Source organism: Synchiropus splendidus, chromosome 10 (genome assembly GCF_027744825.2).
Source record: "Synchiropus splendidus isolate RoL2022-P1 chromosome 10, RoL_Sspl_1.0, whole genome shotgun sequence".
Taxonomy (NCBI): Eukaryota; Metazoa; Chordata; class Actinopteri; order Syngnathiformes; family Callionymidae; genus Synchiropus; species Synchiropus splendidus.
The window spans coordinates 6,877,823-6,904,775 of NC_071343.1; the positions used below are offsets into that span (position 1 = coordinate 6,877,823).

The following is a 26,953-nucleotide window of genomic DNA, read 5'->3' on the forward strand; positions in this document are numbered from 1 at the left end:
GTTACACAAACAAGTTGATTTATTTTCTGTCGAAACAAAATTCAATCATCTCACTTGATTAACTTTTCATCAGAGCGTTCTGAAAAACTTAAACAATCGAAATTGATTCTCCAGGGGTTTGAATCGTCATCTTTTTTTTTTTTTTTTATAAGTTTCTCCGACTGGAAAATGTGTCGTGAAACAGACAGATTAGCATATTTATTAAACTTCTGCTCTTCTAATGGCGTAACAATTTACCATAGCCAGACTAATGTGTCTTTGAATCATTGACAAGGGTATTTTTTTATTTATTTTTTAATACCGACGCTCTTAATAATTCCTAACAAAGGAGACGTATCAGCCAGAAATTAAAACTTGCTTTCATGTCTCGCCTGAGCCTTGTTATCCCGGTAACCCTGGTAAGAATTGACTGCCAAGCCCCAGTGCACACTATACAAACAAGAGCAGGCGAATCAATATTTCATGCGACTTACTTTGTTGTTCCACAGTCTGGCAGCATATTGTCACTCACGTCATTACTCTCCCTAATGTGAGGACACAATCCGGTGTCATCCAACCCTCCTACAGTGTGTTTTGCTCCCTGGAAGTGGTTTGAATTAAAGTTTTATTATTCGCTGTAAGACGCCGACACCCACCCCGTGACGTGTCTTCCAATATTTAAGGGCATGTCAGCTGCCTCACAAATCCCCAAGCAAATTGTGTAACAAGGGATTAGCAACGTGTTCTGTCACGTGTGTGTTCCACTCCTGTTTGTTACTTAGGATTACTTTTTTTTTTTTTTGTTGGAAACTACACGTAACTACCTTCCAGATCATCCGGACAGCTCGGTGTCACATCAAAGCTGACACACTTTAAGCTTCTCAGACAACTTTCTCAAACCTCATCAATAAATTGCGGCCCTGTGATCATCTTATGAAGAATAATTCCCTCCACGAATATCTGGAAATTCTCAGATTTTTTTTTTTTTTTCATTTTAACCCTGGAGATTCTATGACCCAATTTCTGCACGGTTGAATCAATCTTGTCACTCTTACCACCCAGAGGGTACCGACGTCGACGATTCCCGCGGAATGTGCTGTAAACCTCATTTAGAGATTGGGAATTGCAGCCCGAACAGGTTGAGAGGTACTTTTGCTCCCTGTTGCGTTATTGTGCCAGAGGTGACCATCATCAATTCAACAGAATTAAAGTAAAATATGGAAACATCTGCATCCTCTGGTGATGGTATTTGTTTGAGAGAAAGGTTGTTTAAGTTTGCTGAGACACTTTCGATCGTGTTTTCACTTCCCTTTTATGAAGTAATGTAGCCGTGCCCCTTCAGGTGTCTGGCATATTTTGTTTTTGTTGTATTGGCTTTCTGTTCCTACTTGATGCCGCACTTATCTGCAATTCTCTCTGCTAACCGGCAACATGCTTATCCAGGTTAATTGTGGTGGCTAAGCCCCCAAGACGCGTTTAAAGGCGCTGTCCTCATCATCTCTCCAGGCCACCGTAATTCTGTACAGCGCTAAGGACACAGCAGCTGTCACACCAGCTCCTCATGTTTCACTTCCCTCATCATTTACTTTCACAATGTATGTTTCCCTCTATGACGTCAAAAGCCTTTCATTTTGCTTGGCACATCCATGTGTCTGAATACATTGCTTATGTGTTTGTGTGGGTTGCCAACTCGAACTCATGGACCGATCCAGCGTGAGCTGTAGGTCACCCGATGATGAAGCCCTCAGAAATCATCTGCAAAGAGTAGAGACTGGATCTTCAGGCCAGCAAACCGCAAACCCTCCTCACCAGAGCTGCGCCTCGAAATCCTGTCCATGAAGACCAAGAACAGGATAAGGGACAAAGCACAACCCTGCCGGAGACCAATCCTCACTGGGAACACATCGGACTTGCATCCAAGTATACGAGCACAACTCCCACTCCAGGAATACAGAGATTGAACAGCCCTCAGTAGAGAACCACTCACCCCATACTCCCGAAGCACCTCCCACAACCGATCTCTGGGCACCCGGTCATGCGCCCTCTCCAAGTCTACAAAGCACATGTAGACGGGTTGGTCACACTCCCAGGAACCCTCAAGAACAGTCGCAAGAGTAAAGAGTTGGTCCGTAGTTCCATGGCCAGGACGGAACCTGCATTGTTCCTCTTGAATCTGAGGTTAGACTATCGATCGGACCCTCCTTTCCAGCACCTTAGAGTAGACCTTACCAGGGAGGCTGAGGAGTGTGATGACTCTAGAGGGACCACCACCCCCGTCTGCCACTCGTCCGGTACCCACCCAGATCTCCACAGAATGTTCATGAGGCGTGTCAACCAAGACAACCCATCAACACCCAGAGCTTTCAGCAGTTCAGGACGAATCTCGCAGTCTTGCCACCGTGCAGTTTTTTGACTACCGCAGTGACTTCAGCCCGAGAAATTATCGAAGACCCATCAGCCTCCAGCTCTGTTTGTCTTTTAATTTACAATTTTCATTTTACTTTGTAGGTGTTAAACTGCCCCATATTACGTGGTGGTTATTTTGTATGAGCTATAAACAAAGACAAAGCTCAGGAAGTATAGAATAAAATGTGTTTTCCACATTTGTATATTCCAGTTCAGGGGTGTCCAAACTGGTCCCCAAGGGCCCCATTGCATTCAGGTTTTTGATCCAACGTCACCTGATTGGTTTAACTGTGTGTGTTTGATGGGTTGGAACACATACTGCGGCCCTTTCTGGAACAGTTTGGACACCACTGTTATAGTTGGTCGATGGAATGGCGTGACTTTGTCTCAGCATTGATGCCAGCAGTCAGAGCAGCAGACGGTTGGAGAGAAACCTCTATTTGGACTGTGGTTTCGTTCTGTGACACGCGCTGAAATGAGCTATGTCATTTATATTAAGCTTATGATCAGTCACTTTGTCTCCCAGTCTAACCACTTTCCCACCATTTGTCTCATGAAACAGACACAGGAAACGGCTCCAAACCACAGACGTGTTGGTCCATGCATTTGGTTTATCAACTTAGCTTCATGTCAGTTTGCCTTGGCACCTTTGATTTCTGGGCGAATAGATTCTTCGCCATATGAAGAAGCCCTGTTTTTGTCATTGCTTTACAGGTTCATCCCAGCTTAATTGATGGCAGCACCAACAATGGACTGGCTGCGGCGGGTTTTGTGTCTCACATTTTGAATGACAGCTGGCATTTGATAAACACAGAAACTGATCAAAATGTTATGATCTGCGGGTCAGCTGGAGATTCACACTGATCCCAAGTGTCTGCAGCGCAAAAATGTCACTTGACATCCGGGTGATACAGTTGACTGATTGTTGGATGATAACCCACAATATTAACCAACAATATTATTAGTATTCGACTGAAATTTCACTTGTGTTCAATGACGCGTGTAGCCAGAAAGAGTTTATTTGTTTTTTTGTTTCTGTTATGACCAAGCTCAGAGACACATTTTCAGCCTTTTATTTGACATAATTTTGTCATGACAGTAACATTCCTCTGCTCAGAAGTGTTGGACACGTACAAGCAAAATTGATATTCCTATCCACATCGTGCTCCTTTCACATATAAATACACTTGAGCTCATAGTTTCCCTTGCAATTGTCGAGCAGTATATAAAGCATAAAGTGCTTTTGGCTGTAAACACAGTCTCCGTTGTGTTTGCAAGCATCTTCAGCGAGGAATCTGATCATCTGCCGCCTTTGAAAATATCTCAGGATTAGTTTAGAATATCACCTTGTATTCGCTTTGTAAGGGGCTTCAATACAGAATGTTTGCTGCTGTTTCATGTCTTGAATAATAATGCATGTGGACTTTGAGCACACACTGGAAAGCAAGTGTGCAAACAGAAATGCAGCCTCGCATGTTCCCCCATCATGTCTCGAACTAGAAGTGCGAAGCTTGGAAGGTTCTCAACTAAAGCTTCCTGTAACAAGTAAGTGTTAATCCCCACTTCTTGTTGTGATATTTACCTCCATCAATACGTTTTCGGCGATAATCTGTTGACCTTTCAACAAAATAGTCATAAACAAATTTCACTGCTGTGCAAAGTGGGTTTCTACTGGGTTTCTACTGGCTACAGCCACCCACTGTACTTGTGCGCGCATTTGAATTTGATGATCAATGATATTTCAAATGCCACAAATCTCATCGAATACAAAAGATCAATGTCACAGCAATTATAGTAAAAGTGCTTTCCTCCGTTTACTGTTTTTGTAATTTTGGCAATGCACCATTTTCCTTCTCTTATGATGCTAATATATCCACATGCTAGTAATTTTCCTCTTTTAAAAAGTTCATATTTAATAGACTATTTTTAGGGTTTATCAGAAATATTAGCCTCAGAATCTCAGACATTTAGCGTCTCATACCTTGCAAATATTCCTTCAAAATCGATGTACATTAAATCCCAATCCACAGACTTTGTGTGGCAGATGTATCCATGTGTTCAGTCGTCGTGAAGCATCGACAGCCGAGTGTTTTCCGTATGAATGAATAATTAACGTCTGTAATTTGATACCATAATGTTATGATCACAGAAGGCAAAGCACCTGCGACACGACAGCCCGAGTTGTCTCCTGCTCTGGTGAGCCTGCTCCTCAGACGCACACTCAGCTGTTTAAGATTCATCCAAAACAGCCTCCGGCGATCACATCGCCGCATGCAAACGAGGCAGCGGCTTCGTGAACAAATAGCAACTTGAAGTATTTCTCATTGAGTGGAAACATTCGCTAATGAATTCTTGAACAGAGGTGAAGGTTGTCCAGGTGGCTTGAACTCTATCTACCTCTTGTTATTAGAAACGGTGAGGGACTTTTAACTACTGGGCCCTGAGCTAGAGGAATAGCTGCGTAACAGGTAGACAAGGCGCCAACATGCGCTACACAATGTCAGTTATTGACTTGATGGCTTATATATACTCACCATTAGTGGCTCATTGTACGTTGATGATCGACACCTGGCTGTGGAACTCCGTGTTAAATCCAATTATTCTCCTTTTTCAAAGGTCCATAGCTTGCGAGATAGAGATAACGCTAACATGCTTTCCTAGGGCTTTAAGTTATGTTCAGGGAGGTGAAAATGTAGATGAATGTGCTTTCAAATCTGAGCACAAATTTGCACAAATAAATGTGCAATTGTCATGATGGACATGTGAGGCTTCATGAAACAGTGTCCTCATTTTCAGAGCCCGGTTGGTGGTGCTCTTGGTTTGAAAATGATGTGAGGTTTCATTAATAGTTGTTGAAATCCAGAGTGCCATGTAGTGGGCTATTACAATGAGCACACTGTTTCATGAAGCCTCATGAGCCCATCACTAGTACTTATTTCATACGCCACTTCATGTTTATGTCCGGGGAAGCATGTTAGCATTTAGCGATCTTGCAAAAATGCATTCTACACATTTCATCCTGCGGACTTTCTGATCACAAACGCAACACGCACGAGTGTGGAAATAACTTCCGTGGAGGTCTTCATATTGTTTTCCGAGTTCAACAACTGGAGTTTATTGACCTAGTTTTTGAACTGTGACGTAAATGCCGGCTCCGACTTCCCACTGCGAAGGAAACTGGAACGTGATGTAAAAAGCACTAGTGATGGGCTGATGAAGGTTTCATTGAAATGGTAGTTTAAATCGAGATATTTTGGAGCAGAGAGTGCCATCTAGTGGGCACTACGTCATGAAGCCGCATCAGCCCAACACAATAAAGGACTTCTTGGAAACACAGCAGTCAATTTACAGTCGGTTCAACTTTGGGTTTTGTGTAACATACTTTCCAGAAGTTGAGTTGAGCTCTATGGGTCGGTACCCTCAAAAGGGCAGTGCATCCTGTGAAGTGCCCACGCCGCCCCAGATTTGACAGGTGTGAGCGAGCAAAATCTGAGTCAGCTGAGTCAGTAGTTAATGTTACCGGGTGTAAGGACATCTAAAGAAGATGTGTTTGTCGGAACCAACCCAACCATAAAACCTAAAAACTCTCACTAAAATCTTTGCCGCGGTTACTAACAAAATGGGAGCTTGAGATGCGTCGCCTTTTCAGTTATGAATAAATGGGTTATTTGAATGGTCACATGGGTCCAACTTGAATATATATTGAACACGTTTTGCAGGAGCAGGTTTCCATTCTACCTTCAAGCCTTTCTGTGATGCATTTACTGTACCGCGTGTGGATGAATTTTGTTTGGCGTCGTACCACTTGAACCTGACTACACTGACACATGAAGATATTTGACACGATCAAGCACATGCTACTTGAGCCCTCATGAGTTGTTTTTGTGGAACACCGTGCTGAGTCCTATTCTGTCTTCCATTACTCTTTGTAAATGGAGCAATTTCCCATGGATGCGTGTGCATGCCTCTCTTATCGAAGTTGAGTGCTTCCATCGCAAATAATCATTTTGCCTCCATAAGGCGCCAGAGGTTTAATAAATGTCCCGTTCATCGCATCTGGGCTTTTTACCATTTTAATACTTCGGTGTTTGCTTGTGCCCCGTAGCCCGAGAAGTTCTTTGCACTCAAATGAAAAAAGCTGTCATTCTACTTAACATTCAGTCCATCAAAACGAATCCGGAGGCTGCAGAGATAAAGCAAATTTAACCAGTGACTTTCACTTATTACCAGCTTCTCCTTTCACCGGCTCTGTAATTCAAATGAGTTAGGTACTTAAAACATGGCTGCGGGAGGAATAGCCTAGCGATCTGAATAATATGATGTTTATCCCAGGCTTTTCGGAGTGCCCTTGAACCAGGCATTGCTCATTATCTGTGGACCTGTGCCTTTAATTGATTTGGTGATTTGTTTACACGCACGGAAATACAGTGTTCCGCTGCCGAACAAATCCATACTAATGTACCAGCAGTCAGTGGTTTGGCTCACATATATGGTTTTTGACCTTTCTGCCCTTGTAATTCACTGGTTATTTTGCGTTATTTATTTTTTATGTAATTAGATTGCACTTTGTAATGATATTAAACTTGTTTTTAAGCATGAAAAACTAAAAAATAACGTTAAAATAGTAATAAATTAGGCGATGGATTCCTGTAGTGCAGGCCATTACAGTCACAATTACAGCTGCAGTAACACCCCAGTAAAGGTACCAGTGACCTGCATCTGACTTTGTACGTGCAACCTCTGCTCTTTCAGAAACCAAGTACACTCTGTCGCGCACCCAAATCCTAGTGTTCACGTTTTCAGCCGCATACTTTGAAAATCTAAAATTCCGTTTTTCCACCAATTTATATGACAATAATTTTTTTTTTTTTTTTTCCAAAATCTCTAACTGAGAAGGTTAATATCTGAAGCGTTTTCACTTAGAAAATACTGACAGGACTATGAGGACACTGTTTCATGAAGCCTCATGAGCCCATCACTAGTTGTTGTGCATTGATTTCTGGAGGCACGAGATGAAAGAGAGACGTCATCCTTATTTCATACGCTTGGTACAAGATGGCTTGACTGTTTGAATCAACAAACTACACTAAATGAAATAAACACATTCATCACATTTCATCCAGCGGACTTTCTGCTCACATGAACGACCAAATTTCCGTAGAATTTTCCTGTGTGAACAATGCATTAGTTGACTGAGAAGGTTAATATATGAAGCATTTTTACTGAGAAGATACTGATAGGACTCTGCGAAACATACATAAATAAATTGAAAACATCAAGTGAACAGGTCTATAAGCTGCTGACAGATCGTGGCCCGTCCAATAGTGATGGGTTGAAGAGGCTTCATGAAACAGTGTCCTCATGTTCAGAGCTCAGTAGATGGTGCTCACGGTTTAAAAATGAGGTTATATTGAAATGGTTGTTCGAATCAAAAGATTTTAGAGCAGTGAGCGCCATCTAGATGGCTCTGAAAATGAGGACACTGTTTCATGAAGCCTCATCAGCCCATCACTACCTTCCAAGAACATCCTTCTCACAGAAGTTGTTTCTTAAGGTGCTTCGAGTAACGGGTTGATGAGGCGTCATGAAACAGTGTCCTCATTTACATTGCCCACTTGATGGCGCTCCCTGCTCCAAAATATTTGAAGTTGAAAAACCATTTAAATGAAAAATCTTTTTTCAACCGAGAGCGCCACCTGCTGAGCACTGAAATCGAGGACACTGTTTCATGAAGCTTCATCAGCCCATCGCTGTTCCACCCTCACCCATCCCTCAAACAGCCGTTTCCCAACAGCCAGACAACAAGCTGCCCCTGATGTCGCCCCTTATGTTTTCTACTATTAAATTTTAGTTTCCAAGTTATGGCTCATCAAATCCTTACTCACTCGTGAAAACGGCAATTTTTTTTTAAATGGTCCATTAACAAATAGCTGTGACATTCCCAGGAAGCAAATGTTGACAGCTTAAATGATCCCGAATAACCGTAGCTTTGGCAACAACCCACTGAATACAACAAGATACTCGCAAGTCACAAACTGCCAAGACTGCGCCGCTCAGTACCGTCTCAATATAGAAAGGAACGATTGATAAAAGCGTTTATCGTTGCTGTCTGAGGCTGACATTAATGAACGTTCTCCAGCGCCTTATTAATCTTTGTGCAATTAAAGCTGTGATTTGAGGGTTACGCTTTCACTTCCACTGCCTTTTCTTCTGCTGCCATTCACTCCGCCATAGATGGAGTTTCATCATTCAAAGGTTGCCTTTAACAGACTCTCATAAAGAAGGAATTGTTGGCAAATCTATTCCAAAAACAATAGCAATTTGTCCAGAAACGGGAACCTCATTTTTTATAATATTTTATGAATTATTTTTAATCCAAACATCAAGTGGGTCATAACATTTTAGGGATTAAAATAAAAAAAACATTTTTACATGTGCAGGTGCACTTTTGGGCTTTTATTCTGAATTAAAAAAAAAAAAAATGAGTCAGGCTATTTTACCTAGTAAAAGGACCAGTCAATATTTTTTCATATCATCTTCAAACACATCAAGATGAGCCGGGACGGCATTTGCAAACATACAAGCCTGTCATTCATCGATCGGACTCACTCAAAAGCTTCTCCCCTCTTTATCTCCTGCTTACCGCCATTATTCTGAATCATAAAGTCTCCTGAGTTTCATTTGCAAAGCAGTGACACAGAGGGCGAATGGATGTTAATACGTATAGATTTTTAAGCAGGGAGTTAATGTTTTCTTCACTCTCAATGTAAAACGTCATCCATTTGTCGACTTGGAAAAGAGCCCAAAATAAAAAGCAATTTTTGTATGGATGCAGCTGTCCAAGCAAGCTTGTATTTCTTGCATCTCCAAGTTCCTTTTCCTGCTTGTCACCCTTTTTTTCCTATTCCGACTTTTTTTCATTCTTAATTCTTGTCCCTGCAGAGCTCCTGTCAGCCTGCCACGAGCTCCGCTGCCGCTACGGCTGCATTATGACGAGAAATGGCACCTTCTGTTTCTGTGCTGACGGCTTTGAGGTCGGCGACGATGGGAAGAGCTGCAGAGGTGGGTTTGTTACAGCTGCTGGGGGTGGGGGGCCCTTTAGTGAAGGGCTTCTCCTTTAGCTCCTGTCTGGATCCATTTCAGACAGCGGAGATGGAAAAGGAGGTAAAAATGAAGGGGTGATGTGGATGCTGGACACATGAGCAATAACTTGAAATGCACATTTATTACATTGAAATTTAGTAATAACTGTGCAACATTGAAAAATCATTGAAAGTTCTGCGCTGTAGAGATGTCAGAAGATTACTGTCAGTTTTAGAAAAATGCTTGGAGACTGCAAAAGTGAAAAAAATACATACAGTAATGTGGATTCCATCCTTACTGTACGTCGTGTTGACTGTAACTGTAACCGGATTTGCTGTCCATTTTTCAGAAATTCAGAAATGTAAATGCAAAACTCAACTGGTCTTGAGGGGTTAAAAACATGTCGGCCTCCTCCCTGATGATGATGATTATGGTGCAGATTATTATTATTATTATTATAGATAGTAAAATAAAGATTCACACAATACTTGCAGAGATTTAAGAAGAGAAAAGACTAGGTGACAAGGTGAAGCATAAGATTGTGAGGCTGCCACACAGGGCAAAAACAAGTTTGCGCATTGACCACTGTGATCGATAGTTGCTGGGAGCTCAGGACCTCCATAATATTTTGGCTTTTGCACAGCACAGTATCAATACTTTAAAAATATTTCTTTTTTCATTATGCGGAGAGATCACTTTGCAACTTATTTTTCATCGTAACTGAATTATTTTCCCCCTGAAAATCACATTTTATTTTGCAGCTTTTGGCCAACTCATTGTGAATTTGAATGACTTGGCATCCAACATCCAACGAATAGGCACAATTTAGCTGTGTTTTTGGACAAATATAAATAGAGTATAGAGTACTGCAGACAGAAAATATATAAATCCAATACACACAAACACACACAAAAAAAACAAAAAAAAAAAAAAAAAAAATATATATATATATATATATATATATATATATATATATATATATATATATATATGAAATATTCTTCTAGATCAGATAAACAAGTAAGAGAAATATATTGGCACATACTTGACATATTTTTTTTTTTCACATCAGTATGATAATGTAACATTTAGATTGCATTTCTGCAGCCTTTAATATTCCCGAGGTGCTTTTGCAGTACGACTACTGAGCAGCTATGAAAACGAAATTCTCGTGTCAGCTATGCATTTCAAATCAGCCTTCACTAGGAGACTATTACCGGCGCCATGTCATGAAGTAGCAGCATTATGCTGAAGGAAGATGTTTAACTAAGCAGCAGTGCTCCGTGAGTTTGATCCTGTTTAGAAGAGATATATGAAGCCTATAGGTGCCGCGGCTCAGCGGAAATGAAATCGGGGTTGTAAAAGTAATTATGCCGTAGGTGCCGGCGTGAGGTGTACTTTATGTATTTGGGTCATGTTTCAGCGCACCTAATTTGTTACAAATGAATCTCCCTTCTTCTTTTTTTTTTTTTTTTTTTTTTTTAACCGTAAGATCATGATGAATGTGCCATGTACGGCGCGTGCAGCCAGACCTGCGCCAACACCTATGGGTCGTACCGATGCAGCTGCGTGGAAGGATACATCCTCCAGCCCGACAAGAGATCCTGCAAAGCCAAGCAAGGTGAGCGACGTCAACCATCATTGTCTTTACCATGAGGATTTTATTTTTATCTGGCGCTGGCATGTTGGGGCTGCTTTGATGAATGTGATTCACCAGTGACCGCATCTATCGCGCGCCGAATTAACGAACAAGAGCATTTCAATATGAAGACTTGTGAGTAACTGGCTGCCTGACACATGTGGGCGAGTCAGTCTTCATCGCCAAAATAAACCGATGTGAGGAAAATATTTCGCCTGCTGCCTCAGCCATAGACTCCTTTTTGTTTGGTTACCAGTGGCAGGTAGAAGTTTGCTGGCTGGGGATGGAAGCCCCACAGCTTTTAATCAATTTGACTGGTGCCCAAGGTGGAATAAACTGAATATGATTACCCATAAACACAAATGAACCTGATGCCCAGGTGGATTTTTAATGACTTCGCATACAGCGTCACTAGTGGTGCAGTAACTGGAGCGATGGTTACTTGTGAATATACATTTATTTAAGGTCACGGTGGTGTGGAACTTGTTTGGGATGCAGTGCAACAGGAAGGGCCTTTAAATATCCTGAGGGGCCCTCGAGCAAAAATGCTGAGGGAGAAATAAGAACGAATCTTAGATTAAACATAATTTTGTGACTTAAATATTATAAAATAGGGAACAGTGTCATAACACGATGACAAATGCTCATGTATTTGCTCATTCTGTTTAAACATTTTCATGATAAATGTCACGAAAATAATGCCAAAAATACATGCAGCAGCGTCAGTTGGTTTTGAGAAGTGGTGGGGACGATTATTCTAAAGACTTTTACTTTAGCCTACTATTAAAGCATCCATGACACAGGCTTGTTGCATGTTTTAAGTAAAAAAAAAAAAAAAATATATATATATATATATATATATATATATATATATATATATATATATATATATATATACAGTTTTTCATGAATCCCTCGACAGTGAGGCTTTATGTCCACTTCAGGCCACCGTATCTCAAGCTGCTAGCGCTACCTGCTCAAGCTGATCAGGCTGAAATAAAGAGGGGAGAGAACACGTCATCGCTCTCTACAGCCGAAAATAACCAGTGTTTCATTCGCTTACAGGATCCATCATCAAGCGTCACTGTATGCGTTATTATTGGATGAAAACAATTACTCTCAGCAAAGCAACAAGTTATTTCACAATATCTGCAGCGCTAGCACTGAGCATCACTTCATAGCGGCCTTCTACTTCAGTTCCGCTTCCACTGGACGGGTCCAGAACGGCGCCCAGTCCATCGCCAGCACTGTGTCGGTGTGAGAGGCCTCTGTGTTGCAGAATCAGTTGCTCGAAATTCTCGGCAGGTTTCAGTGTCTGGGTTCCCCCAGTGTCTATCGGCCGTAATAGCCGAGACAGACCTCAGCAGCCTGGGATGAGCCATAAAGGAAGAAGCAGATGATAATGAATATAAGATGAATGAATGAATAATATATGAGGCAGGAAGATGTGTGTCATGTGTATAAAATTCAAAGCTAGAAAATGATGGGACCAACCTTCCAACCAGACTTTAGCATGTTCTCAGTGAGAAAGGCAATCTGAACTTATTTCAGAAATAAAAGAGACATTTTATACACAACGCACTCAAAACGTAGTGTCATCCTTGGATCAGTCCTGAACCGCTTTTGTCAGTGAGGAGGAGATATCTTTATTTTTTTTTTTCCCAATATCCGAATGTGATTTTAGACATTGAAAAATGTGATTTAATTCCTGAAGGTTGTGTGATTTTTTTTTCAGCGTCACCTGTGGTGTTTTCTTTTCTCTACTTGACTCAGTTAAATCCACGTTTGGTAGTTAGAAGGTTTCATCACAGTGGGGGGCTGTTGAGATTTTTACAGCCAAAGGAGCCGGAGAAAATCCCAAATATTTTGCTTGCTTCCTCAGATCATTGATCGTGTAGTAATGTCTTCTAAGAATGATCAAAAAAGTAGGAACCTTTGCCGTCATAATGATGGCGGTAGAAAACTGGAAATCACGACCAAAACCATTGTAGATGTCTTACTGTATGTTTGTGTGTGCGTGTTTTTTTTTTTGTAGTGATGGGCTGGTGAGGCTTCATGAAACAGTGTCCTCATTTTCAGTGTTCAGTAGGTGGCGCTCTTATATTAAAAATGTTGTGAGGTTTCTTTGAAATGCTATTTTAAATTCCAATACTTTACTGGAGAGAGTGCCATCTAGTGGGCTCTGAAAATATGGGCACTGCTTCATGACGCCTCATCAACCCATCACTAGTTATTGGTGAATTATTTCGTAATGAGTGTGTTTATCGTATGGAAATGAATGGTCTTGTTTAACGCCAGTAGTTTGACATTCTCTCTCAAAACTCTGCCCCACATTGTTGTCAGTTTCCAAAAAAAGAAACAGTGTTTTGTATTGAAATGAACTGCTGTGTTTATTTGTTGTTTGATTCATTTGTGGCGAGTCCAAGTGAATCCACATAAAGTCATTACATTTTTTATTTTCATTCGACTTTCAGAGGGCTAATTTCCCTGGATCATTGCTAAATTGTTTTGTGTCTTTTCCTCTTGTACCTCAGATCCAGGTGACCCCAATTCGCTGCTCCTCACCGCCGGATCGGGTCGGCTCGCCATCACACACCTCAACGGAACAGGCCTCCTGCCCCTCAGGTCGCTGAGTTTAAATGGCTCCCTGGCGGTGGATTTCCAGCACAACCAGCAGAGTGTTTGCTGGGTACAGTCTTCGGAGACCGCCGGACAACTGCGCTGCGCTGAACTGAGGAACCTCCGCGGCTTCACACGAGAGCGGGAAATAAGAACCCAACACAGCTTGCAAAGTAGGTCTTCGGTTCCCTCACCTGGAAATGTGATGGGATTTAGTGAAGTCGGAATCATGACGGTTACGTAACTGCACGACAAACATCTGTGATAGATTGGGTTTCTTCCTTTGGTTTTCTCTCCCGTGGTTGAGATTTGAATTTGTTTTGCGAGAGTTGAGCATCCTGGCGGTGGAGAGGATGAAGCTTGACCTTGTGTGGAGGCACCTCCGCCTCCTCCCAGATGGTCGGGGGTGATGCAACGCTTGGGTGGGGCTGCCTGCAGTGCCAGTTGGAGATGTCTTGGACACGGGTGAGGGGGGAAGCTGATGATCTTTTGGCTGTAGGTCCTCTGTGGAATGGTGACTTTTTTGTGATTGGTCAAAGGCAGGTGCTAACTGCTACAGTGCTTCAGTGCTTTCACAGTATCTTGCTGCTTCCAAATATATATATATATATATATATATACTGTAGTGGTAGATCGCTGTGTGTCGCACACGATGCCGACTGGCTGCCATAATTTTATATATATATATACATGAGTCAACGGTCAGTCAGCAGTCACAATTGTGTGTCAGTCTGAAAAACAAAAAGTTTCATTTTAGGCCAAACAAAAGAGGCAAATAAGATTTTCATAGACTGAAGTGAGAGAGAGCGAAACTGGATTCGCAGCACGGTACATGTGGGGCAGGACTCATTCAAATGTTAACTGCTTTCTCCGCCAGAGACAGAATCAAAACGACATAACTGCTCTGCGGGGCGTCCTCAGAAACTCGTATCTAACTCAAACGTGCAAGTGGGGTTTCGTTTCATGGTCTACACGCCTGCTGAGTCGCCACGGCGCCCAGTAACAAAAAACCGTCATCGAAAATGTGGACCCTAAAAAAAAACCAATCGATTCAGGAAGTGAATGTAAATTGTAAAGCAATGAAGGTGGGCAGAAATGTGTGAGGTTCATTTTACTGTTCGACTTCTGCTTTTATTTGTTACGGAGCTAATTCGGTCAACAGTTGTGACTTTTCTCCCGATAGCTTTCCTTCAAAGCTGCTGGGTTTCATAAGACGTGGTCTCATTCATTGGGTTTAATTGACTCTGTGTTTAAGTGGGTAGATGCTCTCACCGACTGCATTGGATTACATGCTCTGATATGAAAGCTGTGTTATATAGTTTCTTTCTACACTGCAGCAGTGGGTTAACTCATTGGAAACGGCATCCATGGCATACATTACAGGTCTGCTCTGTCTGCCATAGAGGCAAATTATGATTTAGTCGTATTTATTGTAGTGTATGAAAGGCAAATGACTTCATTTACGACTTTTATTCATGGAAGAGAAAAACTTGGAGTCTCTAATTTGTGTCTTTTGACTTTGATGGCAACGACTTCTTGTCATTTATTTCCGTACCGTAAGATGGACATACCACTGCAGGACAAGTTCAAAATGTTATGGAGGCAATGCACTGCAACTATTATGTCACACTTCAAGTCTAACTTTGTTAAATGTTTATTTGCTAGTCACCTTTTGCCACTTTTTCTTTTTTTTTTTTTTGGAAGACAGGACAAAATATGAATGTGATTTAGATAGCATTTAGGGCCTTATTGTGATATGATGGTGCTTTATACTGGGACTGTCGCAACATCAGTCCGATGAAATCAGCCGTTTTATTGACATTAAAGCACTCAAAAAATCCTGCTTCGTCCACGTGGCCGCAGCGCCACCATCAGAGCCGACCTCCTGGAAGAGCGGAGATGAGAAGCAGCAGCTGAGACCAGCGGTGGTGTCGGTACTTCGAACACGCGGGAGAAAACAGCGCATTTTGAGCGCTTTAATGTCAATAAAAGATGTGAGGAGTTGATGATTCCAGTTCAGAACACTGCCCAGTTTGTTTCATGAGTCAGGGTCTCAATGCTGGACCCCGTTTTCAAAACTAGTTTGGAAGTGATCTCCATGCATTTTTAAGCTGGGTGCACCACTGACCTATATATATATATATATATATATATATATATATATATATATATAAACTTTATATTTTGCATGAACCTTTTGTGTCTGACGCATTTATGCAAATTGGACTTCAAAACATTTTCTTATTTATCCTTCTACTGGCCTTTCATGCAAATCTTTTCTTATCTTCTCATGGAGGCTCTGGATTCCTGCTGAGATGAGCCTCCCTCACGTATTTCAGCGTGTGCAGTATAATGAGCAATTAAAGCGATAGAGATGTTGAAAAGTTAATAGTCTCCTCTCTGTAGCAAATACAAGACAGAGGGAGACGTCTGTTTCGCCGCTATCCCTCATAATTCACACGTCATATCCACCGTAGTAAGTCGACTGCACTCCTACGAATGCGCTGGGTTCAGTGTTTCTGAGGGGAACTGCAGCTTTTTGGAAGTATGTCAACTGTTGCCTTAAGTTTGGGAGTAGGTGGAGGGATTACATGAGCTTCAGTTGACTTAAGACTCACAGTCTGTGATGTAACCTTTTTGGCAGCAAGACCGACACCTTCACTCGTGTGAGAGTGATTGTTTTCTCAACAGTCAATAATTTCATTTTTTTTTTTTTCAATTCCTTTTTTTACATTGAATTAATTAAACAATACATTTTACAATAAACAATACAACAATATGGCCTGAATTGTGGTCTAATAATAATAATAATAATAATAATAATAATAATAATAATAATAATAATAATAATAATAATAATAATAATAATAATACATGTTCTCATGTAAAATGAGCATAAAAGATTGTCAACAACTTGTATTTTTTTTTTTTTTTTTTGATGTCATTATTATTATCAAACTATTTAAATGGATGAAAACAATGACTGACCCAATTAAAAGGCCTTGGTGAACTTTCAAAATTCGCCTATTCGCACCACAGGTTGGAGTTCTTTCTAACAGTGACCTAAATTTTGAAAGACCCGGATGACCTCGGAAAATAGAGACAAATGGGCAGCGGCTGAACTCATGTATTCAATTCTATCCTCATAAAACTCAATGAATCTGTATCACAAAGCAACTCCAATTCTAATGTTCTTTTTTTTCCCTTCGTTGTGTTCCTTGCAGATGCAGAACAGATGGCTATCGATTGGCTGACGGGTAACTTCTACTTTGTTGACCGAGCCACTGACAAGATATTTGTCTGCGACCACAGTGGGAACACTTGTATAACCATCCTGCAACTCAACTTGCAAAATCCTAAAGGAATCGCTCTGGATCCTCTAATGGGGTAAGTGCTGCACGGGCTGTGAAATGCTTCTCTGAAAGCGACTCCTCTGGTGTCATGCGTCTTTTGTTAGGATGAAAAAAAAACCAACAGCCACCAATAAAAACGAGAGCAAGTCACCAAAACGTCTGCAGTCTTTTAATTCCTGACAGACCTGAGATCAGTATTCCCTGCATTTGTAATGAGTACAATGAGAATTCGACGCTTTATTTAAACAATAAGCGCCTGACAATGGTGGTTGCTGTTGTGTGTATTCACGGATGATAGAATGCGTGCGCCAGATCTCGGGGGGGCGACGGGGGCAGGGAGGGCTGAACGTAGGAAACAGAATTTGTCTTCTTCCTGCCTCTAATTGGGGAGACATGGGTGCAGCTGTTCCTCAAGATGTGAGGCAGAGAGAGGTGTGTCAGCCCCGAGCGATAGGTTTCAGATTGGAGACAGAGAAGGCAGTGCTGCAGTCAGCCTCTGTTTCACCATACAACCCTATAAGTTAAACATAAACACAGATTTTGAGTCATATGAGAAATACAATATTTGACTTTTTTCTTCTTCATGTTTATCTAAATGCTTGTGAGAGAGGCTTGCAACTGCAAGGAAATCAAATAGTTGAGTTTGAGTATGAGACAAAAGCAAACAAAGTTGTCAATATTCCATTCGAACCAGGTTTGAGAGTAGTGATGGGCTCATGAGGCTTCATGAAACAGCGTCTTCATTGTCAGTGCCCACAAAATGGCATCTACTGCTGTAAAATCTTTAGAGTTGAAGAACCGTTCCAATGAAACCTTGCTCCATTTTTAAAGCGAGAGCGCCACCTTCTGTGCTCTGAAATGAGGACACTGTTTCATGAAGCCTCATCAGCCCAGCTGGTGGAAACCTTGAATTTGTCTCCAGTTCATATGTCCCATATCTCAAAAAAAGATGGCATAAACACAGTGTCTCAATAACCGGAACATTGGACTATTCACATTTCCCGGACAAAAAAAAAAATAATTATTATTAAAAAAAGTAATAAAAATGCATCATTAAAATCCATATATTAGCCACGTCTTGACTTTTCTAATGACCATTAGAAAAAAGTATCGGCTTTTAGTCCAGAAATTACGGATTATTATTAATTATTATTAAGTTTGAAATATAGACATAGAACATAGAAGCTTGAAAATTTGTGATCCAAGAACCAAGACCAATGAGGGGGGTGTAGCCACCAACTAGCGCAAGACCAAACTAAGTTCAGAAGTCTATTAGTCCTTTAGACAGACTTTTTTTCTTCATGCAAATGAAATGTTAGTTTGTTTGTTTTTTCAACAAATGAAGAACTGAGATGCTTCTGTTGGTTCTGTATTCTCTTTGGCCTTGCCCCTCATTGGTGTCAGACGGGGTACCACACTATTACATTATTATAAAATACAGTAATTACAATAAATGCAATTGCGTCAATGGACAGAAAATTGTAGTTTGAAAAATTTCAGGATAGAAGCTTGAAAATTGGTGTTTTTATTGGGGCACTTCCTCTCATTTAAAACCACTATTTCTGCTGACAAACATGGAAATGCCATTAATTTGATTTATCATTATTGTTATTTGTTTTTAGACTTGAATAACTTTTAGTAAATATCGTAATATATATTGTAAATATATGAAAATACAGCCGTGGAGGTCATGTAATCGTCAGTATTTGCCCATCTTATTATATTTATATGATTATATTCATATTATATTTATATTATATTATATTATTATTACATCAAAAATAGCGTGTCAACATTTGATGGCTCGGCCCCCTCGCCGCTTGTTTTGTCAAGGGTCTTAATTTCCAGGAATCTGGCAGGGATTTTGTCATAGATGCCGCATCAGCACTTTCCTAATCCAAGAACACATCATTATGCCACGTGTCGGTGCACCTGTTCGGGGAGCTGAGCTCCTTGCTGATGCTGACAGTTTCGTTGCTCCCGGGTTCAAAGGTCGGCCCATCTCCCCCGACTTTGCCGGCGCAGATTAATGTTGGCTCCCTCACTCGCCGCGGTGGTAGCCGTTCATTATCTTTGGTGACTGCTGGAGTTCTGCCGGCGTGTGCCACAGCTGGACATTACAGCCATCTTGCAGTATTTGCAGATCAAAGAATGGCGCGATAAGTCTTGCTAGGAGTCCGCCGCTCTGAACTGTGACGAGTGATCTGATCTGATAAATCCGCGCGGTAACTTTTTAAATACGCGTGGGATGAACTTTTTCCTGGAATAGACCAGTCCATATGCAGCTACTGAGACTTATCAAATGGCCTGGAACAGATTTGAATTCACTTGTATGGAAAATTATCTGTGGTGCAAAAGAGAATCTGGTGCTGTTCGTGGTTTACATCTCAAAGTCGTGACAAGGTTCTAAACTGCACTGTTAACTTCTTCAGCTCCACAAGTTTATTCTTCAAATCTTCTTTAGAAACCCTTAAACTGTGTTGAATGAGCAGCAGCAACAGTTTGTCACCACAGACACATGGAATGATTTCAATGCAAAATGCTCTCATATATAAACAGCTTGGTGTGGCAGCTCACTTTGGACCGCGAGCGACACAGATTCCCTCAGAACATTCCTGAATGTAAACAGTTATTTAGGAGGAAACAACACTTTTTTGTCATATAAATCAGTCGACCTCAAGATGTTTTAATAAAATAAAATTTGCAATTGGAAAACAAAAGGTTTTGTCATAGACAGTGATGGAAACACTTTTTTTGGAACGTTTTAAAGTAATCGCAAGAGTGTTGTAGTTGAGACCACGTGACCTGAGACCAGAGAACAAGAACCAAGACCAATGAGAGGGGTGTAGCCAACAACCAGAGCAAGACCAAACTAAGTTCAGATGTCTGTTAGTCCATTTTTACATTTTTTTCTTCATGCAAATGAAATGTTAGTTTTTTTGTTTGTTTGTTTTTTCAACAAATGAAGAACTGAGATGCTTCTGTTGGTTCTGTATTCGCTTTGGTCTTGCCCCTCATTGGTGTCAGACGGGGTACTACACTATTATATTATTATAAAATAATAATAATAATAATAATCATTATTATTGTCATAAATAATTATTATAAAATGTTTAAGGTTGGTGTTGGTTGAGGAGCCAGTCGTTTTTTATTGGGACCCTGGACTGCAAGATGACATATATATATATGAGAGATTTGACTAGGATTTCAAGTTGATCCCAAACTTTATTGGTGGCCAATAAAGAGCAATTAACTTTTGGAAAATGGGGAATTAAAAATATACTGGGGGCTTTGCTTGGGATTTCTCACAAGTGGCCCAGTTATTGAGTCACTGCCTCTGTTTATTCTATCTTTTTTAGAGGTAAGGGACAAAATGGAATGCAGCCAATGAAGAAGCAATAGAGAAATAGAGGGGAATGTTACTGAATAGGTTACAGTAAAAACACTAGTGTTTAATCATGATGATGCGTCTGAAATTTGTTGTACATGTTAAAAGCTGGTGATGGGCTGATGAGGCTTCATGAAACAGTCCTTATTTTCAGAGCTCAGTAGGTGGCGCTCTCATCTTAAAAATTGAATGGTTGTTCAAATCTAAAGATTTTAGAGTGCCATCTAGTGGCCTCTAAAACTAAACTAAAACTAAAACTGAGGACACTGTTTCGTGAAGCTTCATCAGCACATCACAACTAAGACCTCAGCCATGACTCCTTAAAAATATATTCATAATTGTCTTTATTATTATAAATTGAGTTGTGCTTAATTCTTTCAAAGGTTTTCTCTAGATGTTTTGCATTTTAAATTCTTCAAAGATGCTAAAGCTCCCAGCAAAGATAGAGTTCTTGTCGTAACATCTCTTCATCCATATACGTGGAGTTCCTGTTCATCAAAATAAAAATAAGCTACTTAATCTTTTATAGCTCCTTCACACAAGGATCACTTAAGTGACACCTTTCGAGCGCACCTCCTTGAAAGTCACAACATTCCCCCGTATAGTGTTTTACATAGCAAGTGAGCTCATGACTCATAAAGTGAGCTATTAAAGCTCACTCAAGACAAAGTACGTGCTAGCTATCGATGCCTTCGTTTCATAGCTATATATATATATATATATATATATATATATATATATATATATATATATATATATATATATATATATATATATATAAACAAACAAGGGTGAATTTCAAACTACAGCGACTGAGGAAAAGTTACTTTCGCATTTCGAGGTTGAGCAAAAATGAGTGGTTAAAACTACAGCTGCCTATAACAGTTTGTTGTTAAGCCGCAGTCTTCGTCCTATTTTTTCATCGCCGTGGTTCTCAATCATGGCTTGACAGCTGTGAAAAATGCAGTAAGTTAAGAAACGGGGTCAAGCACGAACAATTGAAGCGTCTTTGCCAGAATTCCAGACAACTGCCGACATCTCCGCTGCAGTTAAGCACTTCTAAAAATATCAAGGGAAAGTTCGGATACCTCACAATATTTATCTAACGCCAGGCTGCATTTCATTACCTCACAGTAAATGGGGCTGAAAGCAACATATGCTTCACAGCTTTCTTTCCTCCACGCGAGAAGCCGAACACACTTGGAAATAATCATGGTGCTGGAATTGCGAAATGATTGACACAAATGGGGTTTTAATCGCGCACATTACCTTGAATACGAGACGAATAGAGGAAGTGGTTGACACTCATTGTTTGTGTGACTCTTTCCGCTAAATATTATACATTATGGAACCGAGGGGGATGTGACTCACTGAGGTTACTTATAGCAAGGTTGTGTGAGCTGCTTTTTTTTTTTTTTTCTTCCAAATGTCAGACATACAGTATTGTGAGTTTCGGCTTTTCAAAATAAAAGATTTAATTATCACACAAACATGATAAAACAGATCTCATGAATATGCAGTTCACTTTAGTTGGTTACTTTTCAAGCAACCAACTATGTGCTGTATAATGTGCAAAATATACATGTGAAAATTAAATAAATGAATAAATAAATAATTACAGTGTTATTATTATTGTTAGATTTCTATCCAAAATCACTTACTGAAGCTGAAAAAGAATTATGTGATGCTCTGACAAAGTTCAAATTCATAATTCAATCTCAATATATTTACATTTTGTTTATTTTTTTGTCTTTTAAATGCAATTTTTTTCACTGCTTGAGTGTCAGAAAGATTCTCGATTTATCCCTTCAAATTGCAGGATGATGTTCTTCACCGACTACGGGGATGTGGCCAAGGTGGAGCGCTGCAACATGGATGGCACCAACAGGACCCGGCTGGTGGATTATAAAATTGAGCGGCCCACAGCTGTGGCGCTGGATATTGTGAAGAAGCTGGTTTACTGGGCGGATGCCTACCTGGATTACATCGATGTTGTGGATTACCAAGGCAAGAACAGGCACAGCATCATCCACGGGAGCCAAGTGAGTCTCGCATTTTGGCTTTGGCTCTTCTCGAGATGGGACAAAACTATTTGGTGTCTCTAATCATTATTATTATTTATGTGATTGTTATTATGAACAGTTTACCAATATCAGAGCTCAAAATGAGAAGCTGGAATGCTACAGGTTGAATGCAGTATGTGAGCGACAGCTCTGTGAAAAAGCCAAATCCAAGTCCGCAGGGAGAAGTGGGTTTGTTGGCCATCCTGTATTGATTCTGACACATGGCGCTTGGTGGGTCAGTGTGCTTGCATACAGACTTTTCGAACACCGCTCACCCAACCAAGTCGCTTTATGTTGTTGTCACTCTGCTGAATCTAGTGTGGAGGCTGCAGTGTCAGGCCCTGTAGCCTCCCTCGGGATGCTCTTTTTAGAGACTTTTAGATGTCCTATCCGTTTCGTTTCTTAATTTCCAGGTGTCCAATATTTTTTCACTGGCCCTGTTCGAGGACTACCTCTATGCTACACACTCGGACCCTTCCAAAGAGGGCGCTACTGTGGAGCTGCTAAGAGTCCACAGATTTAACCTCACGGCGGAGAGCAAGACTCTGGCGAGCCTGGGGGATACCCGGGCGCTCCGTGTCTACCACAAACTCACTCAACCAAAAGGTAACTGTATATCTTTGTACGTCCCCAACACTGATATTTAAAATTGGATATCGAGTTCCTTTCTCATATATATATACATATCCTTATTTGTCTCAACAGTTAGAAGTCACGCATGTGAAATGGATCCATATGGACGGCTGGGCGGATGCTTCCATATCTGTCTACTCAGTGGCAGTTACAAGTCGAGAACATGCCATTGCCGTACTGGTTACAGCCTGGCCTCTGACGGACAGACCTGCAAAAGTCAGTTATCAGTTGAAATGATATGTATTCATGTCATATTCCACATGATATGTTTGTTTCAATTGCCTCAATACTAACATTTGATGTCCTGCTTCTTCTTACTTATCTTAGCATTTCCCCATGTTGACTATTTTATTTTAGTTCTGTCTTCCAATAGTGACTATTTTGCGTCAGTGTTCCGTGTTGACACTATACACATTCAATTGGGGGTCATGTTCCACCTTCAACCACTAATACAGATACTGTGGGTAGCATGTTGTATGAGAGTAGGATGGAGGTTAGGGTTAGGCTTCTGAACAATGATCTCTTTTTAAATATGAAATGTCACTGAAGTCCACAGCTTTCAGAACTCAAGTCGCACATTCCGATCTGACTTATGAAGAGATGGACCGCTGCTGACTGGAGAGAGGTTTACCACTCATCATTAAAATCTAGTGTTTTCAGTAAATCTCAAAACGTTCCCCTCTGCTTTGTTGTTTCTCTGTCACTCCTCGACTGGCTGCGCACAGCCACAATCCTGGCGGAAACCCAATGTCACTTGGAATATCTAGCCCCTCTACTGAGCAAGCGCTTTAGTCAGAGAGGCACATTGAAGTAGTGATAAGTGCTTCTGATCGGTACCTGTGCCCATCTTAACTCCAACCGCTCCTTTCGGAACATCACGTGGGAGGGTAGACATGTATCTTCATTGAAACACCTGTGTAAACCGGAGTTTGCAAATAGTGACTATTTGACACCTTGGGAGGGAGGATGTTTTGATCATAAAAGGTGTTGACTCATGGCATATTTCAGTACGAGCAGAAGAACAGACGATGATGTTTCCAATATTGACATGAATCTGCAAAGGTCAAACATCAATCCATAGATGTCTCCTCGCCGTACATGCATATATCTTGCAGCTGACATTGAGAAACATTTGCGCTGGCAGACATGAAAATAATATTCTGCTATCGATCCAGCCTGCGCTTGAATGATTATTGCCATAATGAGAGCGAAAGTTTGTCTGCATCCAGTGGCCGATATCATCCATCCCTCCCAGCTGCCTCCTTGACAATAAAGTAGAAGATCAAATTGATGGCACAATTTGAGGATCTACCACATTTCGATCTGTGTAGCAGAGCGTCGTGAGACTCAGCGTGACACGTTTGATTTATCCCCCTGTTCTAGATGTTCTGATGACACCAGCTCTCTTTCTGTTCCTTGTACTCTCCCTCTCGCTAAACATAATGAGATTTGGTACTAAATGGCTCTGCTTTCTCGTGCAGCAGTCACGCTGCAGTTTGATATCTGGGTCTCTTGCAAGGCTTAATTGTCTCCAGGGTAGTTGGTCCCGTCTCTACAAAATGATAAATTGAATTGATGCATGTGTGGTCCGCACCCCCTGCATCACGGTCTCCTGGGTAGGGACTGGGTGCGGGGAAAGGTCTGCTTCGCTCACCGGAAACCCTCCTTCATTCCTCCCTCTGGCTCTCCAGAGGATCCCATCGTGTTGGGAGGATGCACCCCCCTTAGCGGCTGGTGGTTGGTACGGGAGCTACCTCAGCATTCTGGGATAGTCTTTCCTTCAACGTGTTGGTGGCTGTTCACAGTCACTGCTCATACCGTTGACTGTCTGTACAAGCGTTTTACAAGTCTTGGCATCGTCGCAGCCCAAGCGTGATTGAGGGCAGTGATCATTCCCACTGGCACTGATCACTGACCACATTAAGGGGAGTAGAGGGCAAATGCCTCTTGTTCCAATATCAGGACAATGCGGCCAGTAAAAGCCTTTAATGTTCAGACACACACTGACGAATACGAGTGATTCATTATTGATGACACGATAACATCTTTTCTGTCTTGTAGAACCCAAGAACGACCTCTTCCTGTTCTACGGCAAGGGACGGCCTGGAGTCATCAGGGGCCTGGACATTAACATCAAGTCAACAGACGAGCACATGGTGCCCATAGAAGACCTGGTCAACCCAAGAGCAATCGACTACCACGCAGAATCAGGCTATGTGTATTTTGCGGACACCACCAGTTTCCTCATCGGTCGGCAAAAGATCGACGGCAATGGCAGAGAAACTATCCTCAAAGAGGGTGAGTCCTGGAGCCCAATGTTGAATCTGACTGTCCCTTTCTACTGAAGACAGATAGATAGATGGATATATAGATGGCCACCAAGGCCACGACTCCAGGGCTGAGCATGGGCTGTGCTGTTGTGTGTTTGTGTTGTGGTATTTTAGGATGGTGTGCTGAAGGTCAAGTTTAAACTTTTCTGTCCAGAAAACTTCCTCTGATTTTGCTGACCAATCTGCTTTAAAGGATAGAAGTAACCAAATACAAATAGTAAATACACAATCAGGATTTAAAGTATAAACATTAAATATAGCCCAGACTCAAGCCTTAATATACAGGAACATCTTACATCTCTTTTTTTTTGGTTCATTGTGAGTGCAACTGAAATATGGCAGAGAAACTATCCTCAAAGAGGGTGAGTCCTGGAGCCCAATGCTGAATCTGACTGTCCCTTTCTACTGAAGACAGATAGATAGATGGATATATAGATGGCCACCAAGGCCAAGACTCCAGGGCTGAGCATGGGCTGCGCTGTTGTGTGTTGTACTGTATTTTAGAGTGGTGTGCTGAAGGTCAAGTTTAAGCTTTTCTGTACAGCAAACTTCCTCTGATTCTGCTGACCAATCTGCTTTAAAGGATGGAAATAACCAAATACAAATAGTAAATACACGATCAGGATTTAAAGTAAAATTTAAAAAACATTTTTTGGTTCATTGTGAATGCAACTGAGATATAACTTCCTTTTTCATTTTTTAAAATGTTTCATCCTTTCAGTTCAGAGTATTTATTCTTCCATAAAATGCATCAGAATTAAATCAGTCATTTTTTTCCCACATTTCTTCATAACGTAATTTCATATTTATATATCATATCATCACTTGATTTGGGAGCCACCCATGAATGTCATGTGGTGAAGTCAAGACTGCAGACTGTTGGTCACGGTCTCCCGTCGCCTTTGCGCCCTCCCTCGCGTCTTGGTCCAGGATCTGGTTTCTGACAACCATTTGCTTTTTGACCAACCCAAGTCAGCATCCAAGCAGCGTAATTATTATTTTACTGACTAAATCAATATTTCAGCGCGGCCCTCATTTTCCTCTTCAATTCATTCATTTTATTTTATCGCTTCCTCGATCCTTTTGTTTAAATTTTCTCCCTCAATGAAACACATGGACATTGCTGGGATAACAAATGAGTAATAGGACCATAACATGATAAGAAGGTGCTCAAATTGCCTTTCATTCAATGAGCTGTTGAACTTGCTGCAGAACTCGACAACGTGGAAGGGATCTCTGTGGACTGGATTGGGAGAAACTTGTACTGGACAAACGACGGATACAGGAAGACCATCAGCGTCGCCAGGCTGGAACAAGCTTCCCAGACCAGGAAGACGCTCTTGGAGGGAAACATGTCTCACCCCAGAGCCATCGTGGTCGACCCGTTAAACAGGTGAGTGAACTGAAGCCTGATGCCGGTGGCATGTCAAATCCATGCCTGCTTTTTTGGCCCTAACATT

General features: G+C 41.2%; 1 protein-coding gene across 4 annotated transcripts in view; it reads left to right on the forward strand.

Moving 5' to 3' along the window:
* Positions 1-26,953, forward strand: part of lrp1bb (low density lipoprotein receptor-related protein 1Bb) — a 281,286-nt gene that overhangs the window by 118,293 nt on the left and 136,040 nt on the right. For all 4 annotated transcript variants that reach the window (XM_053877208.1, XM_053877210.1, XM_053877209.1 and 1 more), the window contains 9 exons: positions 9,328-9,447; positions 10,961-11,089; positions 13,642-13,899; positions 16,951-17,113; positions 22,287-22,509; positions 22,944-23,136; positions 23,236-23,379; positions 25,225-25,461; positions 26,706-26,886. In XM_053877208.1, coding sequence (XP_053733183.1) covers positions 9,328-9,447; positions 10,961-11,089; positions 13,642-13,899; positions 16,951-17,113; positions 22,287-22,509; positions 22,944-23,136; positions 23,236-23,379; positions 25,225-25,461; positions 26,706-26,886 — 1,648 coding nt within the window. The remainder of the gene's footprint in view (positions 1-9,327; positions 9,448-10,960; positions 11,090-13,641; positions 13,900-16,950; positions 17,114-22,286; positions 22,510-22,943; positions 23,137-23,235; positions 23,380-25,224; positions 25,462-26,705; positions 26,887-26,953) is intronic.